This window comes from Mytilus californianus, unplaced genomic scaffold (assembly GCF_021869535.1).
Source record: "Mytilus californianus isolate M0D057914Y unplaced genomic scaffold, xbMytCali1.0.p SCAF_3, whole genome shotgun sequence".
Taxonomy (NCBI): domain Eukaryota; kingdom Metazoa; phylum Mollusca; class Bivalvia; order Mytilida; family Mytilidae; genus Mytilus; species Mytilus californianus.
The window spans coordinates 92,521,420-92,538,039 of NW_026262679.1; the positions used below are offsets into that span (position 1 = coordinate 92,521,420).

Here is a 16,620-nt window from a genome sequence, read left to right on the forward strand (position 1 = left end):
TGATTATTACTGTTCAGAGTATCAATTTTGAAAAATTTGATAAAGTGATTCTATGAAAATATACGACAACGTTATGACTTTACAGGAGGGCAAATATGGGTTTCCGTCTGTTTAACTTAAGGATAATTTTAGTTATCAATGTGGTTTACCAAATAAAGAGCATTTCATTTCTAATATTGCACTCCACTAAATATTGTTTCCGATCAGATGATAAGGTTCATTCTGTTGCTTAAATAGGTTTGTGGAGTATTTTTTTTTATTGTTTTTATTCATGCTAACCGATCTGATATTGAGAGATATACATTCTCTAGATGGGTCTTCAATCATTTCATGTTTATATCTCTTTAATAGTAAAACTTCATTTAAAATCGCACATTAAACGGAAACATTCGTTAATGGTCAAACATGTTAATTGCCTTTATCAGAATATTATCTTTGTTTCCCTCATCTTTGTTAGGTATTTATCATTCTGTAAATATACTGAAATAAACTTGGACCAATACATTAACGACAAGCTTTGTGTTTAAATGCCAATGATAGTTTAAAATAATTTTTGTGAAAACATTCGTAATAGAAACACGATTTGAAATTGAAAAGGCGAGAATTATATGTTGGATTAAAAAATTACAGAAATTTTTACATTGTTACCTTATGATACTTACTAAATTTTAAAAGTCAAGGAAGAAGTCGGTGCAAACACCTTATTTTACCATCATTGTATATGGCTATATATACATTCCGCCTATGTATTCGTATAATTAGCAAACAATTGTAAATCAACTGCTGGCCATTAATATGAAATATTCCCAAATGTACTGAAAATATTAAATTGTCTCTCGCCTGGTGAAGTTAGATTATGTTCTAGCGATTTTACTGGACTTTTATTGCACAAGAAGTGTCATTCTATTTTCTGTGTCAAAATTCTTTATACTGCGAGTTGAAGAATTAATCTCATTTGTGTCAACACAGTGGTAGACTATGTAAGATAAAACCTACTTTGAAATATTTCATTGTTCCGTTAAACGTACAAAGAATACATACATATATATATATTTCTGACTTACAATTGTTACTTCTGAGAAATTAGATTATTTGCTGTAATTTGATAATAATTAATCTGTAAATTCCTTAGTCTTGTATAAACTCAGCAAACTTTGATAAAATAATTAATATTAATCGTTTGTAAACAGATATATATAGCTTCATATTGATTATAAATTAAATAAAAACTTACCTAAAATTAATGCATGTAGATATACTAATATCAAATCTGTGTACATTATTAAATCTCGGATCTCTAGAAAGTCAATTGCGCTGTCTTTTATGCCTTTGAGACTGTTAGGATTAGCACTCTTGGCACATTGATGAATTAGAAAGATTTTCTTAACTCAACTAACACTCACTTTGGCTAACAACGCAGTCTGAGAACACTCCAAAAAAGTTGTCTTTTAATTTTAAATTTGATAAAGGTAAATCCCAGACTGATAGTTCTGAGTGATGTCTTCACTGCAGTTTGGAAGATAATGATTTTTTTTCTGGTTTAGATACAAAATACGTTTACCGAGCTGAAACCTGTAATGTAAAACTTGTTTCTTCTGATCCACCTTTTCAGTTTTAAAAGTAGAATATTACTTAACCTTGTTAATTAATCGTATATTTCGTACTTCGTATAGATGATATAATGTAGTCTGAATCCTTGACAATGTAAAAATAACTTGAGCGTATATCCACTCGATCGAAGATATTAAACCAATTAACAACGTCCTCACATTATAAGGTTTAATAAACTATTCTTAATTTAAAGATTGACTAAAAAAGCAATCGTGTGACTGATGACGCGACAAACTCTGGTCTCAGCTTGGTAATTAAATCTCTTTTGTGCAGCTCTTCCACAAAAAGCTTAATCGAGTAAGATAATATACAGACTATGTTTTCTTCGCATGTTATCCTGGATCCCTACAGGTACAGCTATCTCTTGCATTGTTAACTTGATTTTATACTCTGGAACTCGGTTACAAATTCATTCATAAATAGATGAAATCAATTTCTGTAATTATCATAGTTTGTTTGTTACCTTTCCTCACAAATACCTGACTCATGAAAAAAAAACTTTTAGTAAAAGTAGTAGTTATAATCGAATTAAATTCACCAACATTTAACCGAGAGTTCTCCGTACAAAGTAGCTCATATTCAAATGTCACAATGTATCTTGAATGTGAATTTGCGTCTTTGATATCTTGAAGGCTTTCAATTAATTTAACTTTATAATATAAAATTAACTAGATTCCAATAATGCATTTGTTTTCAAACATTGCTTTTTTTCTCTCCAAATTTAAAAAAAATGCTTTTCAAGGTTTTCATTTACTTGCATATCTTTAAACATTTACAAATATCACGCTGTCCCTGTTGAAAAATATAAAACCATCGGTATGAATTAAGTTTAAATCACATCATAACTTTTTCAGCTTCCGAAGAATACTTCATTAAGTGTTTACAGTTTCCTGTCTAGTAACTAATTGCAGATTCTGATACATTACCATGGACTATAATAAATACAAGTGATAATGAATATGGTGTATTCTTCTCAATAACCGACCAATCAAATCACAGCTGAGTGCCACTCTCAATTTGTCGTCGATCCCGTGTAATTGTAGGTTACAGTTAGAATATGAAGTACGAGTCTAATTGATAATCAAATTTTCTTGTTTGACATAAAATAACAGAAGTATTGATTGTCAGATTGTCGCGTTACTTTGGCTGTTTTTACTAGTTGTCGACTACTAGGGATTGCTATTATCCTCCAAAAGTGTTGGGTATTATGATATGTTAAAGCTGCCCATAATGATCGTTCATGATAAAATACATTATGGATTGTTTGAGTGTTCAAGTCTATAGACACGACTGTGTGTTAGATGAAATAATTGCCACTGCATTAAGTTGTTTTGGATAAAATGTTTGGTTTGATTTATCCACATTACTTTGTCACTAGCCGTTTAACATACTTGTGGCTTGAGTATGACTTATTATCAGAATGATAACTGATGAAACTATAAAACACATAACATTCATTGTTTCTATTCCTTTTATCTTTGGTAGTGTCAGCATTTTTAGAAAACCTGATCATCGCTTTTAAACTTAGAATTTAGATATACTGCGAAGTAGCTTTCAAATCTTCTAATTATACAGTTATGAAAAGTAATTGCTCTCGCTGTTACAAAATGGATTATCTTCATAAAATTCTATTATAGGCTTATTATAATTCTAAGCTGGTGTATCAATTCTAATTAGATTACTTGGTAAAGATTGCTGTCATTTAATGACAAATTGCTTTAACGTTAAACAGCACAATTTTTCCGCATACATTTTGACACTATTATAATTAAGTTTAGTTCAACAGCGAAGTCGGCTTTTATTTTGCAGAGTAAGCATCAAAACAGAAAAAAATAACGATTTACCCTTTGTGTTGTGAAGAACGAAGATGAATATTTGACAAGTTTTAGGTAGACTTCCTACGTTTTACTGCATATAGTATTCATTTATTTCAACTTACGAGAAAAGCGTCCTTGTACTTTTTACATTTATTATGTATCAAACTACAATCTTTTAACGTAGAGGAAAGTATGTATAATAAATTGAATGTTTAAGAAATATATGAACTGCACCTAAGCGACAAGGAAACAATTTGAAAGTCCAATCTACACAAACAACACTAATAATACATTACACCATACGAGATTGTCAAAGTTGATCTCTTATGACTGACACATATTTGACGACAATGGAAAAACAACAGACACTTGAATAAAAATGCGAAACAAGCAAAAGAATCCCCTCCCCTAATACAAATAAATAAGGGAGATATAAGTATAAGATACAAATGTTTTTATCGTTTGCGTTTTAAGCAATTGTTATGCCAGATAAAGGGACAAATAATAAACAAGATGCCACAGTTAGTTGTCTTTTGTATATATAGGTTGTCTAATTGAAATACAACCCCATCATTTTATTCATATCAACGAACATTCTAATTGGTTGCTTGCTAAAAAAATGGCAATACGAACAAGTCAAAGAACACATGGCAGAATATATCTTTTAACAAGCACTTGTACGATAGATTAAATTTTGTGCTTAACTGTGCGAATTTCAGAAACACAGATCGTTTATCTTAGTCTGTTCTGATTTAGTCCTTTTGGTATGATTATCCTAAATGGTTTATATACTCGTAATTTGTATCTTAAAAATATAATCTCGAGAGAACCTGGTGACGGTTAATCCCTAATCACATATATTACGCACTGAAAAATATAACATATGCTTCCATGAGGCAATTACATTTTATAAACTTTGAACGTTAAATAGTAAATTTAGATGTATAGTTAACAAAAGACGTGTCTTTGTTGTTCTACTGTAAACTGGAAAATTTCTTTCCGTCTTAAATTCACGACCGCTTCATGTTCGCGATTTCATGGGGGGTTTATTTATGTACGGTCTTAGTCCTATGACTCGAGTTCCTATGAAATATTTGTGGTAGTTTTAATTATCCGCATATTAACTCCTACTACGAAAAAGAAATTGCCCCGAAAATTTTCCTGTTATGTATTTTGATTAGTTAGGGGGAAATATAGGCAGCAGAAGTTTGCCGATGTTCAAATCTCATAATCGCTGGATTTCAACTTGCCACGAGCGACACGAAATGTAGCAATTGGGGAGCAGGAGATGCTTTTCTACATTAATAAGAGACCGGAAATATGCTAAATTAATCATATATCAGTTTTAAACTTTTTTTTTGAAACATTGAAGAACTTTTCAAAATGACCAATTGTGCGATAAAGGCTTTGTTCCTTTCCATCAAAATAAACTCAAGATAAACTCAATGTGACTATCATTAAAGCACATCAGTTGTTATAATCTTCGAAACATTACTTTAGATATAACATTATCTCAATGGCCTCTTAAACTCATATAATCACACATACACGAAAGGTTATCGACAACGTGTATAGATTATCGAATTCTTTTAAACAAATATGATTTTGTCACACAAGCTATCATGTATATAATAATAACTGCTCGATATATAAATTAATAGGTGTACTGAGCAGTCAATGCTATTGTTTGATAAGTAACATTTGAATGAAACAGAAATATGTTGTTCGTAAATCATCATTCATTACTTCCGTCAAGCCACCATTGTATGTAAGGGGACGACCATTTGATATTCTGGGGGGGGGCAGGAGGATTTTGAAAATAAATAACTCAGCCTTGATAATCACAAAAATAAATGGTTTGTTCTGTGGTAGTTTGAAAATAAATTACCTGACTTGCAATGTATTGAAAATAAATAACTCAGCAGGTCTAATCGAAAGTATGAGATGGCACCAGATTCTTCATAAATTCATCTTTTTTCCAAAAAAAAATCGGGAAACACTTCCCATATCTTTTAATTATTAAAGTATAAATATTATTTAAATATACTTGAAATGTCAGAAAATTGGTTTCATTTAACTTGAGGTTAATTGTCTCAGGAACACTTACCTCACTTTTATTAAATCAGGGCCGTAACTACATTGAGACAAATGCCTCATGAAGGAAATTTCAAAACCAAACGCTTGTCTCCATATCAAATTGTGTTCACCGTGAGTGTTTGCAAGAAGCAAGTTCTGTTCTCCCTCAGACGTAGCCCCTGATTTTTTGGGATCAATGTTTCTTATTTATTTGTCTTTTGTTCATTGATTGCCCTTCTGTATTCTGTTAGTGTTGCATTCATTTTGTAATTTAGTAATTTTATTATTAACTTGATCATGAGTTTAAAAAAACACAGCAGCCACAGACTTAACTATGTGAATTACATTTTTGCTTTATCATGCATATTTGTCTTTTGATGTTGTCCCTAGAAACTTAAGTCTTACACTGAATCTATAACGTGATTTTGCTTTGAGACCAAAATATTGTCATAAAATTATTAAAACAGAACTTGCATTTTCAGTTTAAGAAAGGGTCTGGGGAACACCCAGAAGGCATGATTTTGCATCATTTGTTCTATAGCTTCTTGGGCCTTCAGCGGATCAAAAACCCTTCAAAAAAAATTTTGCCTCGCTCTGCTCGGCGAAACATGTTTGCCAATACTTTTAAAAGAGCCTTAGTTACAACCTAACTTTAATACTGTGTATGTATGCAATACATGTATATGCATTGGGGAATATAGAAGATTCATTTCTGCAGAGGATGATAATTAATTCTGATTAAATGGTACATAATGACTTGACTATACATGAATTATTTATAATAAACAAATAATTTAAAAATTGTATGTTTTCGAATATTATAAATATAGTTGTGAAAATAAATAATCAGTCCCTTGCTTTAATGAAAATGAAAAATCTTGCTTCAATAGTGCAGAAAATAGATAATCTGTCCTCTTAGTTTACAAAAATAAATAACCGATCCAAAACAAATCCTCCTGGCCCCCCCCAGAATATCAAATGGTCGTCCCCTAACGGAAGCAATGGTTTGATTTTAAGCATCAAAATAACTCAGGTTAAATAGATTGTTTCTTTCAATATTTACAATTCACCATTTCAGAATCTAATCCATTCTGTGTGATATTATCAAAAGAGTATACCAAAACGTTGTGATTGGTTACAAACGTCATAATCAATGAAAATTCAACAAATGAAGTGACGAAAATTTAATTTTTGAGGTAGGAATAATAAAATTTACTTATAATCCTTCAGATTCTGAAACGGCGAATCTAAGAGTACCAAAACACATATGTTAAAGAGGGAAACGAAGTTGACATGACAATACAAAAACGAGACAAACCGAAAGTAGCAATAAAGGTGTAGTCAACTATGAAAACAACTTTTTTTCCAGAAAACAACATAAATTCAAGCTTTCGGCTGTAATATCCTTCTAAATTGAGAGTGATGTACCTGCACCAAATTAGGAATATGACGGTTGTTTTCAATTCGTTCCGTTCGTTGATAAAGTCTCACGGTTGATTTTTTTGAGTTTAAGGGACTTCCCCCTTTTTGAGTTCGGTATTTTTGTTATACTTTATACCTTATTTCGAAAAGGCACAAGTTAACTATAATACTAATAATATATTATAATAAATACTTTATTCAAAGAGGGTAAAATCAGTTAGTACAATACTAATCTAACCTGATGCCGTCCAAATGACTCAAAATATAATAATATAATATAAACATATACATATACATAAATACAACTTACTATGCAAACAAATGGTGAAAAACATACAGATTAGTGTTACATTTCATGAAATATTTTCTTAATGATGTACAAGACAAATAAATAGATTTTAAGACTATTGATACATTTCTGTGATAATTATTTCATTGGTCTTACAATTTGTATATAATTTTAATTATCACATATTTTGTACTGATATGTACGTTTTTGCATGGCCAATAATAGCCGGAAGTCAAGGTTGGTTATCAGCCCTCGGGGCCAATATCGATATCAGCCCTTGAAATCCATATCGAGCCCCCGAGTTTAACTTCCGGTAACCTGTCAATCAAAAACTATTTGTAAACAAGTTGTCATCCGAAGCAGTTAGACGATCAGGAGAGGTTTCTCACAGATCAAATGACGATGTATGTAAATTCATACAAGAAATGAAAAATGAGAACACAATGAAAAGAAATTTAGAAATTTACGAATCTGCTGTAGTAGAAAAAATGTAAAAAATCAACAGTGGAAATCACAAAAGTTCCCGTAAAATTTGGACGTCATAAAGAATTTAGAAAATATATGACGTCACAATGAAAAAGCGATTGTTGTATGACATCGAAAGTTCAAGCGGAACATATTACCAAATCATAGTAGCGATATGGTGTATTCTTCGTCAGCATTAATTGGAAATGTAACACTTTTTAAAGTCGTTTAATATTTACAATTCTGGGAATTAATATATTTATTGTTAATTATTTGTTAAACTTTTCACAAAACTTTGTTTACTCACTGGGATTCGAACTTTGTTAACTCACTGTGATACATTTTTTAAATTTTTTTCGTTAAATGTTTTTTTGAATTTTTGTTGAAAATATCAAACATAATTTGGTATATGCTATCTTTTTTCTCTTGCTTGAAAATATGTGATAAATAGATTATTACATGTCATTTTCCATATGGTCCGTGGTATCAGCCCACGACCCATATCAAGCCCTCGGGCTAAAGCCCTCTGGCTTGATATGGGAGTCTAGGGCTGATACCAGGGCCAATATGGAAAATGCCATGTAATAATCTATAAATAACAAATTTTAAAATAATGTGAATCGAATTGTTATCTGTCCAGAAGAAGTAGAAATCAAACGGAAACAACATAAATTGTTCATCTTTACAATTTTTCAATCACAAAATTTACAGAGTACAGACAAACCTGTGCATCTGGTAAAGTTTTAAGGCAAAATAAACAGTTCCTGCCATGCCTCAAAACTTTACCAGATGCACAAGTGTGTCTGTACTCAGAGTAAATTTTGTTGTGTAAACACGGCCATATTTTTCAATTCCTTCTGATGAACCTTAATTAACAGTTCATCAACAAATTTCGTTAGAGCTGAATGATAGGAATGGCAGTGTCTAAACCCAGACTGGTTCAAATCAAATTCTATCAAAATATTAGTAAATTTTAGAATAAATAATCTTTTCAAAAATCTTTTACTGTGTTCAAACTATTAGTATTATATTTTTTTCAACGGTCAAATCTTATTACAATTCAAATAAAGTAATAGTGAAAAAAGGACGTGAAGAACTATACAAATTACGGTTGACTGGGACAAACTAGATGACGATTGAAAAATTGTAAAGATGAACAGTCAACTCAATTCAATAAAGATATTATAAGTGTATCAGTTTTCTTATGAGATTTTCTTTTAAATTATTACAGTTCCTGACAAAGGTAAGATTTTTGTCTTCGTAAAACCATTATGGTTTCCGTGGATGAATTATGATATTACGAACCAAGCAACAACGGTAAAACGTCAAAACCATAGATTAAATTCAGTTATTATTAAAAGGCAAAGAAAAAAGTTCAACAGCTAAAATTTTTTTTTAATGTGGGTTTCACATTTATAAATCCTATAAATAAAATCGCAAATAAATCAACCATCAACATAACATAATTATCATTGTGACTATGGAACAACAAACTATGAAAAGTATAAAAATTGATTTTCACTTTATAAGTATAAATATCATAATAGAAATAAGAAGATGTGGTATTAGTGCCAATGAGACAACTCTGCATCCAAGTCACAATGTGTAAAAAGTAAACAATTATAGGTTAAAGTACGGCCTTCAACACGGAGCCTTGGCTCACACCGAACAACAAGCTATAAAGGGCCATAATATGACTAGTGTAAAACAATTCAAACAGGAAAACCAACGGTCTAATCTATATAAAAAACGAGAATCGAGAAACACTTATGTACCACACCAACAAACAACAACCACTAAACAACAGGTTCCTCCTGACTTAGGTCAGGTGCAAACAAATAAACACATTTTGAATGAGGATGTTTGTAGGGGAGAAGAAACCCAATCAAAAACCGTAAGTCGTTGAAAGTCAAACAGCACCTGGGACAAAAGGAAATAGACGTTCAGACAAACAGTAGTCTACGAATGACTACACAGAAATGATTGAGAAACACGAACCCCACAAAGAATCAAGGCGAAGTGAGGTGCAACAAAAATATAAGCAGTTCGTACTCCACTTTGTGCAGCCAGTATTTTGTTGAGGGGAATATTTCATATTCGATGATGTCATTAACCAAGAAATGAGGATGGAATGGTGGGTAGGACAAGTGGAACATATCCGTGTTCATATGTGACGAATATTTTCCATAACGACATACCACATCATGAAGGCGTTCAATTGATGTCTCTTCAGTGATGCTCGAAGCCAAAATATTTGAAGTCCAAAATAGTTGAAGTCCAAAACCCGATACAAACGTTGAAAAACTGATAAAACAAAAAAAGACCAAAAGAAAAGCTAAACCCAGACAAGGAATCAGAGCTATGCATTAGGGGGATCCATTTCTTAATTTTAATGATTTCGAAACAGCATCTTTAAACATAACAATTACCGTACTTTCATGTCAATACCGAAGTAACTGTCTTCAAACTAGAATATCAGTGTTGTGTTTCCTTGATTCGTCTTGTTATTCGATTTGTGAGATTTGAACAGCGGTAAACTACTGTTGACTTAGTTTACAAGGACAATCACGAACTCAAATTTGTATACATCATGATGTTTTATTTATGATATGAAGTCAATTTTGTCCAAATCTGTTTTTAACCCTTTTCAGTATATGTGTTTATCGAATGAAGTTAAATATCAATTTGTTTTTCTTTGAAGCTATGGACATGACTTGATAGCGGACGGTCAGATGCTTTGAGGTGATAGTAGTAAATAAAAGCTACAATTATATTGTCATTTTTTGGCTTTTTCTATATTTTATCTTTAAGTTTGAATTATGAGATATTAGCCATGATTAGGAGGGAGAAGTAATCCTATATTCTTTGTTATGACATGTAGCTAATGAAATGTTTTCACTGAACATTATTAAGAGTAAAAAGTCTCTGATGATTATATATCAATTTCTAGCATACAGCTACATTTATGACATCTTTCTAGTATTTCAAATGTAGTGGAGAGAGTTAAAGTATCAAATGCATGAGCATAGTGAATTAAATGTAGTTGATAGAACTTAATGCGTGCTAGGTCCTACGGGGGTATTGAGATGCCAGATGTTTAGATTTTTAATGTATTGTATTGGATTGCTTTAAAGTAGATACTAGTACATAGTTAAACTTTGATATTTGTGAATAAATCCAATATAAAGTATTTTGGGAAGTGATAGCTTCCAATGTTTCAGTAATTTCTTACAAAGTTAGCCCAAAACTACTGCGATTAAAGAAGCTTGATTATCATCTTTCTGTAGTATATTCACTGGAGTTTACAGTTTCCCCTTGAAATTGTAAATGGACAAAACACATAGACCGTTCAATACCCTGTGTATCTATTTGAGGGCGGAACGTTACATATACATATATGATATGTTGGATGTGATTTTGCAGTAAAGTTGTGTGATTTATGGCCTTTGATTAATACGATTTAATTTTTTTCATGTGATGTTATCTATCTCTTTAATAATTTTTGTTGCACTCAAGCTATATTGAAATGGTGAGCATGTCTTCATATGTTCGTAATATCAGATTTTAGGTTCTACAACTTCCCATCACCCTCTTTATCAAATGAGTACACTAACACTTTGTATTACCCGTAGAATTGAGTTTATAGTCATTTATGATGGGTTTAGGTCTATTGTCAGATGACAAGGATTAATAATATTGTAAATTTAAGTGTTTATTTTTGCATTTGCAATTTTTGTTTTATCATTTATTAAGTCTTAATCATAATACTTCAGTATATCATGGAATGCCATGTTTGTAACTGAAATTTAAAATAACATTTTATTTAACGAAGTTGTTTTCAATAGAAAATTTATAAAAACATCTACATCAAAACTATTTGAAAATAAAGTGTGCTTGATATACATGCATGTGAAAACGTAATTTTCAGCGATAACATTTTTCAATATTTCTTGCATTGTAAGAGAACAAAAATTTTTGTAATATTCTATCTACATGAAAATATAGTGGAAATATCAAGAACTCAAAAACATAATGTCACAAGTGTATTTGACCTGCTCTTTTTTTTTAATATTGAAAAAAATGGTAAAGTTTATCCTTACACCATTACTTTTTCCTAACTTCAAATGACTGAAAATGTACCTAAATAATGTATCACTGATATAATACGTACACATTATTGTTCTGTTTTAGTTCCATAACTACACGGTTAGATGTATGCTACAAATTTGAAGCACCATGTTTGTAGAACAATTGTGTAGTACTATAAAGGTAAAATAAATATATGTACTTTTTAGTACTATAATTTGATAGGAAATATTCCTGAAAGTGCAATTTTTATTATAATACTTTGTCCTGAACCGGTAATACAAAATAGTTTTGTACATAAATGCTATCACGCGATAAAAGAACAAAACTGATACTCAAAAAATGTAGTGCAAATCTTGTACTGTAAAATAACGGTAGCGAAATAGTTCAATAAACTACATTTTCAGTACTTTAAAGTTAGAGTACTACAAAGCTACATGTGCAAAAGTAGCTGTGTAAGAAGTATTCAGAAACTGTGTAATCGGTGAGATGTATACAATACAATAACATATATAGGGAAAAGAAATAAACCATCATTCACTGTGAAAGCTAAAATAACGAAGCGTGATATTAATAAGCTAATAATGTCCTTTGATTGAGTTAAGCTATTTCAGTTGATATTTTATAGTGTGTCTTTCTATGTTGTGATGTTACACTATTGTTTCAGAAAAAGGGTGAAGGTTTGGTACCATTAAAACGTTTAAACCCGCTGCATTTGTTTGCACCTGTCCTAAGTCAGGAATCTGATGTTCAGTAGTTGTCGTTTGTTGATGTGGTTCATAAGTGTTTCTCGTTTCTCGGGTTTTTTTTATAGATTAGACCGTTGGTTTTCCCGTTTGAATGGTTTTACACTAGTAATTTTTGGGGCCCTTTATAGCTTACTGTTCGGTGTGAGCCAAGGCTCCGTGTTGAAGACCGTACTGTGACCTATAATGGTTTACTTTTATTAATTTTGACTTGGATGGAGAGTTGTCTCATTGGCACTCATACCACATCTTCTTATATCTAATAACAATACAATATAGTGAATTTGAAAGGACATTTTAAATGATGACGGGTCTTAATGTAAACATTCAGATTTTCTGTTAACTTTTAATGTACAATAAGATTTTCTTTTAGATTGAAGGACAAGACGGTTGATTTAATGTACATCTTCATTAAGGAAATACTGACATAAAACTTCTTTTTCAAACTATTACATTTCTATTGTGTACATACTATAACGCATGAGAAAAAGATGTGCAGAAGATTCCCACATATACATTTATGTCGATCGTAATATATGAACAAATTATGCTATAGAAAAGATTCAAGTAATAGCCCTTATAGGAATTGGACTTGACAAAGCTTTGACTGTCAGAGTATATTTTTGAATAATGTTTTTAAGACGGTACTTACGGTAGATCGTGTTATAAGGGTCCTTTACTGTGTATGAAACGTGTATTGAATTAAATTCTACTTTGTTCCTCAGTACACTCCTTTGGCGATGGAATCGTTAAATACATTCTTTGAATGGTGATTATGTTTGCATATTAAATTCTCTTCTTTGTAAATTCGTCGTATCATTGTCACCATTACGGGTTATATTTTCTGTTTATAAACTAGTACTTATAACTGGAAAGAAATTATGTTAATTCTTGTATGCAATCCCTTTTGATTTTTATAATAGTTACAACATGTTTTAACTAATACAAATTATCTTACATTATCATCATATTCTGTCAACTTTGCGTAAAAATTGCAATTCATCTAAGAAGAAATAATTTATTGATTTGGGAAAGACTTTTAATCAGAATATATGCACAGAAGAAAAAATTGTAAACCGACTACTGATAAACCTTTTAAGATAGTAGTATTTCAATTTAAATCTCAAAATATGTGAAAACATTTTAAATGCTTTAACCTTTTATCTATTCGAGATGTGTGTGAAAAGAGGATCACACTAACGTGGACATAAGATTGATTGATTGATTATTGTCTGTTTTACGTCCAGTGGCAAATAAGGAATTAAAAGAACCGAACATTAAACCTGAAAGCAAAATTTACAGATCTTAAAATATAGGATCGTGTATTGAATTGATTTTTTTTTTTTATGACAACAATTTTCGAAAGTTATATTGAAATGCCCATGACTTGCGAGTATTTTTTCTCGTAAGTTTTTTTTTGTGAAATGAGTCGCAGGAGTCTGCCTGTATTTGGTTGGTTATCGTCTGACATAAACAAACAAAAAAATCGTTTATGGTAAAAGCTTCACCAGGTCGTTAATTTTCCTTGTTGTATTGTTTCACATTTCGTTGTCAAGGATGCCTTTTTATAGCTTACTCTACGGTGTGTTTTGTATATTGTTGAAAGCTTGTATGTGCTTACATCTTCTTCCCTTTAGTCTTTCGGTGAATAATTGTCTCATTAGCAATCTTAACCACATTTTATCTTTATACTGTAGTGTTACCATAAAGCATGTAATAACAAGTGAATAAATGTATATTAAAACAAGAATGTGTCCATAGTACACGAATGCCCCACTCGCACTATCATTTTCTATGTTCAGTGGACCGTGAAATTGGGGTCAAAACTCTAATTTGGCATTAATATTAGAAAGAAAATATCATAGGAAACAAGTGTACTCAGTTTCAAGTTGATTGGACTTCAACTTCATCAAAAACTACCTTGACCAAAAACCTTAACCAAAAACTTTAACCTGAAGCGGGACAAACGGACGGACGGACGAACGAACGGACGGACGCACAGACCGAAAAACATAATGCCCGTAGGTGGGGCATAACAATTGCAAATTTTAACTCTAGATCCGTCATATTAGAATTGCGGTTGCATAATGGCTGACATTCTAAGTTACTAAGTTTTGAACATCAGTAAACTACTGTCGCCTGAATTTTACCTTCCTAAAATAAAACGAAAACAATGTGTGATTTATACAAACAAATACCGCATTTGACTTGTTTTTCTCCTTATCTACTAACATGATTCATCGAAGATGACATTTCATTCAGTCAGTATTGCATTCCACATGTACTTGTTATATCGGTTTTCATCTTTTTTTTTCAAAATAATGTCTACATTATCAAATCTTGTGGCAAAATTTATTTTTTCAAATGTGGTTTCATACTGCACTTAAAGTAGGAATTCACATCAAATGATCAATCGGACGATTTCGGTTCGTATATCATCATATAATTAAACGGCATTAATGTGAAATATCGATATGCACTTGCGTTTGAATGGGTTTACCAAAACATGATTTTTTTCATTCACATTTGATTAGCTGTTATATTCAATTTTGTGTTTTGCACGTTAGTTTCTGCCGATGTAGAATCCGTTTAGAGTTGTGAAGTTATGAATATTTAAATAGGCTATATTATTGTCAGAATTGTTGAAAATTGATATTTTTCCTAATGAAGCAAACTTAGAGAAGTGATAGCTAGTATTAATCACTTTTTAAAATAATTATGAAATAATCAATACAAATTAGACCAAAATGATGGAAATCAAAACTGAATGCGGACATATATGATTCTAAATGGCGTCCAAAAATGCCGATGGAAACGAGTTTTGTCTAGCAACTTGGTCAAGTTAATTGACAGATGGTTGGTAAGCGATGAAAAGTAATGACAAATTATCAACAACTGAACTTCTATACCAAAAATAATTATTGTGAAAACATATCATAATCCATTCACGTTGAAGTAACGAAAAATTTTGAGATTATAAAAAAAGAATTGCCATATCTGCAAATAGGAGAATACGTGTATCCGCAATTCACCTCCAAACCAGTCAAAGAATTTCAATAAAAAGTGTAAACAAATGTTTTTGGGACTTTCCATATCTATCAAAAAGGGGATAGGCATCTGTTGTTTGCAAGTCTTCCTAAACTTTTGTGAGGTTATTCAGACTTTATTGAAATCAATAAGCACCTTTTTTTATTACTTGATTTCCTTTAGCAAAACAGGGATTTTTTTGTCGACAAAAGGGAAGACATCTTATATCCTCAACTTCTTCGAAACCAGAGACTGAATTTCAGTGTACAGTTTAATTCCAGTGTAGAGGGTATTGTGCATTTCCTAATTCAGCAATTTATCTGAATAATATTTAGGGTTTCTCATAACTAAACACTGACTGTCATCTTAATAAACTAATGAAAATGAAGCGCTTCTCTGTTTTTGAGGGTTTTTCGGCTTATTTTTACTCATGTTATCTTCTTTATATTGACAAATTCATTATTTCATTTAAATCCCCGTTGATCATATATTCCTTTTGAAAGGTTGAATGTCTACATTTGTTGATTAGTTGAAGGCAGATTAACGCCACGTTATCACAAAAAGGCGAGAATTCATTTTCGGAGAATTTTAATACTATTCTAGCACAATGACTGAAATTAATTATCTAGGAGCTTCTTGGGGCCTTGATCGCTCCCCATACCACCTGCTGTTAAACGACCTCTACGAGGTGGACAGGATCACTTTGTCACAAAATGGGTCCGACAGTTCAAGTTAACATTTGTAAAGTGTTTTTTTTTTATTTCCCATGATACAGGTTTGACTTCTTAAAAAAGGAGTGTTCTAAGGTGCTCCAGAAGAGTATGCAGATCCTTCTCCACATGTGGCTATCGTCGTGTTTCTTCGAAAAATAATGCATAGTGCCTTATTTTAATTAGTGAACCGATACCATGATATTGTGTAACTTGTATTAATAGCCAATGGGATGAGTCGTTAGTGTGGAATAAGTACTTTACTTTGTTTAAATTTACAACATGCTGTTATATAACACATATCTTATATTTCTATTTAAAACAATTCAGGGAAGGTGTAATATGACTTTCTCCAAGCCAAAAGATAAATT

At 31.3% G+C, this 16,620-nt stretch overlaps 1 protein-coding gene across 1 annotated transcript in view; it reads right to left on the bottom strand.

The window, feature by feature from the left end:
• LOC127735450 (limbic system-associated membrane protein-like) overlaps positions 1–2,268 on the bottom strand; it is a 33,913-nt gene extending 31,645 nt beyond the window's left edge. The window contains exon 1 of the mRNA XM_052245617.1: positions 1,235–2,268. Within this exon, the coding sequence (XP_052101577.1) occupies positions 1,235–1,280 (46 nt within the window). The 5' untranslated portion in view covers positions 1,281–2,268. The remainder of the gene's footprint in view (positions 1–1,234) is intronic.
• Between the last annotated feature and the right edge of the window lie 14,352 nt (positions 2,269–16,620).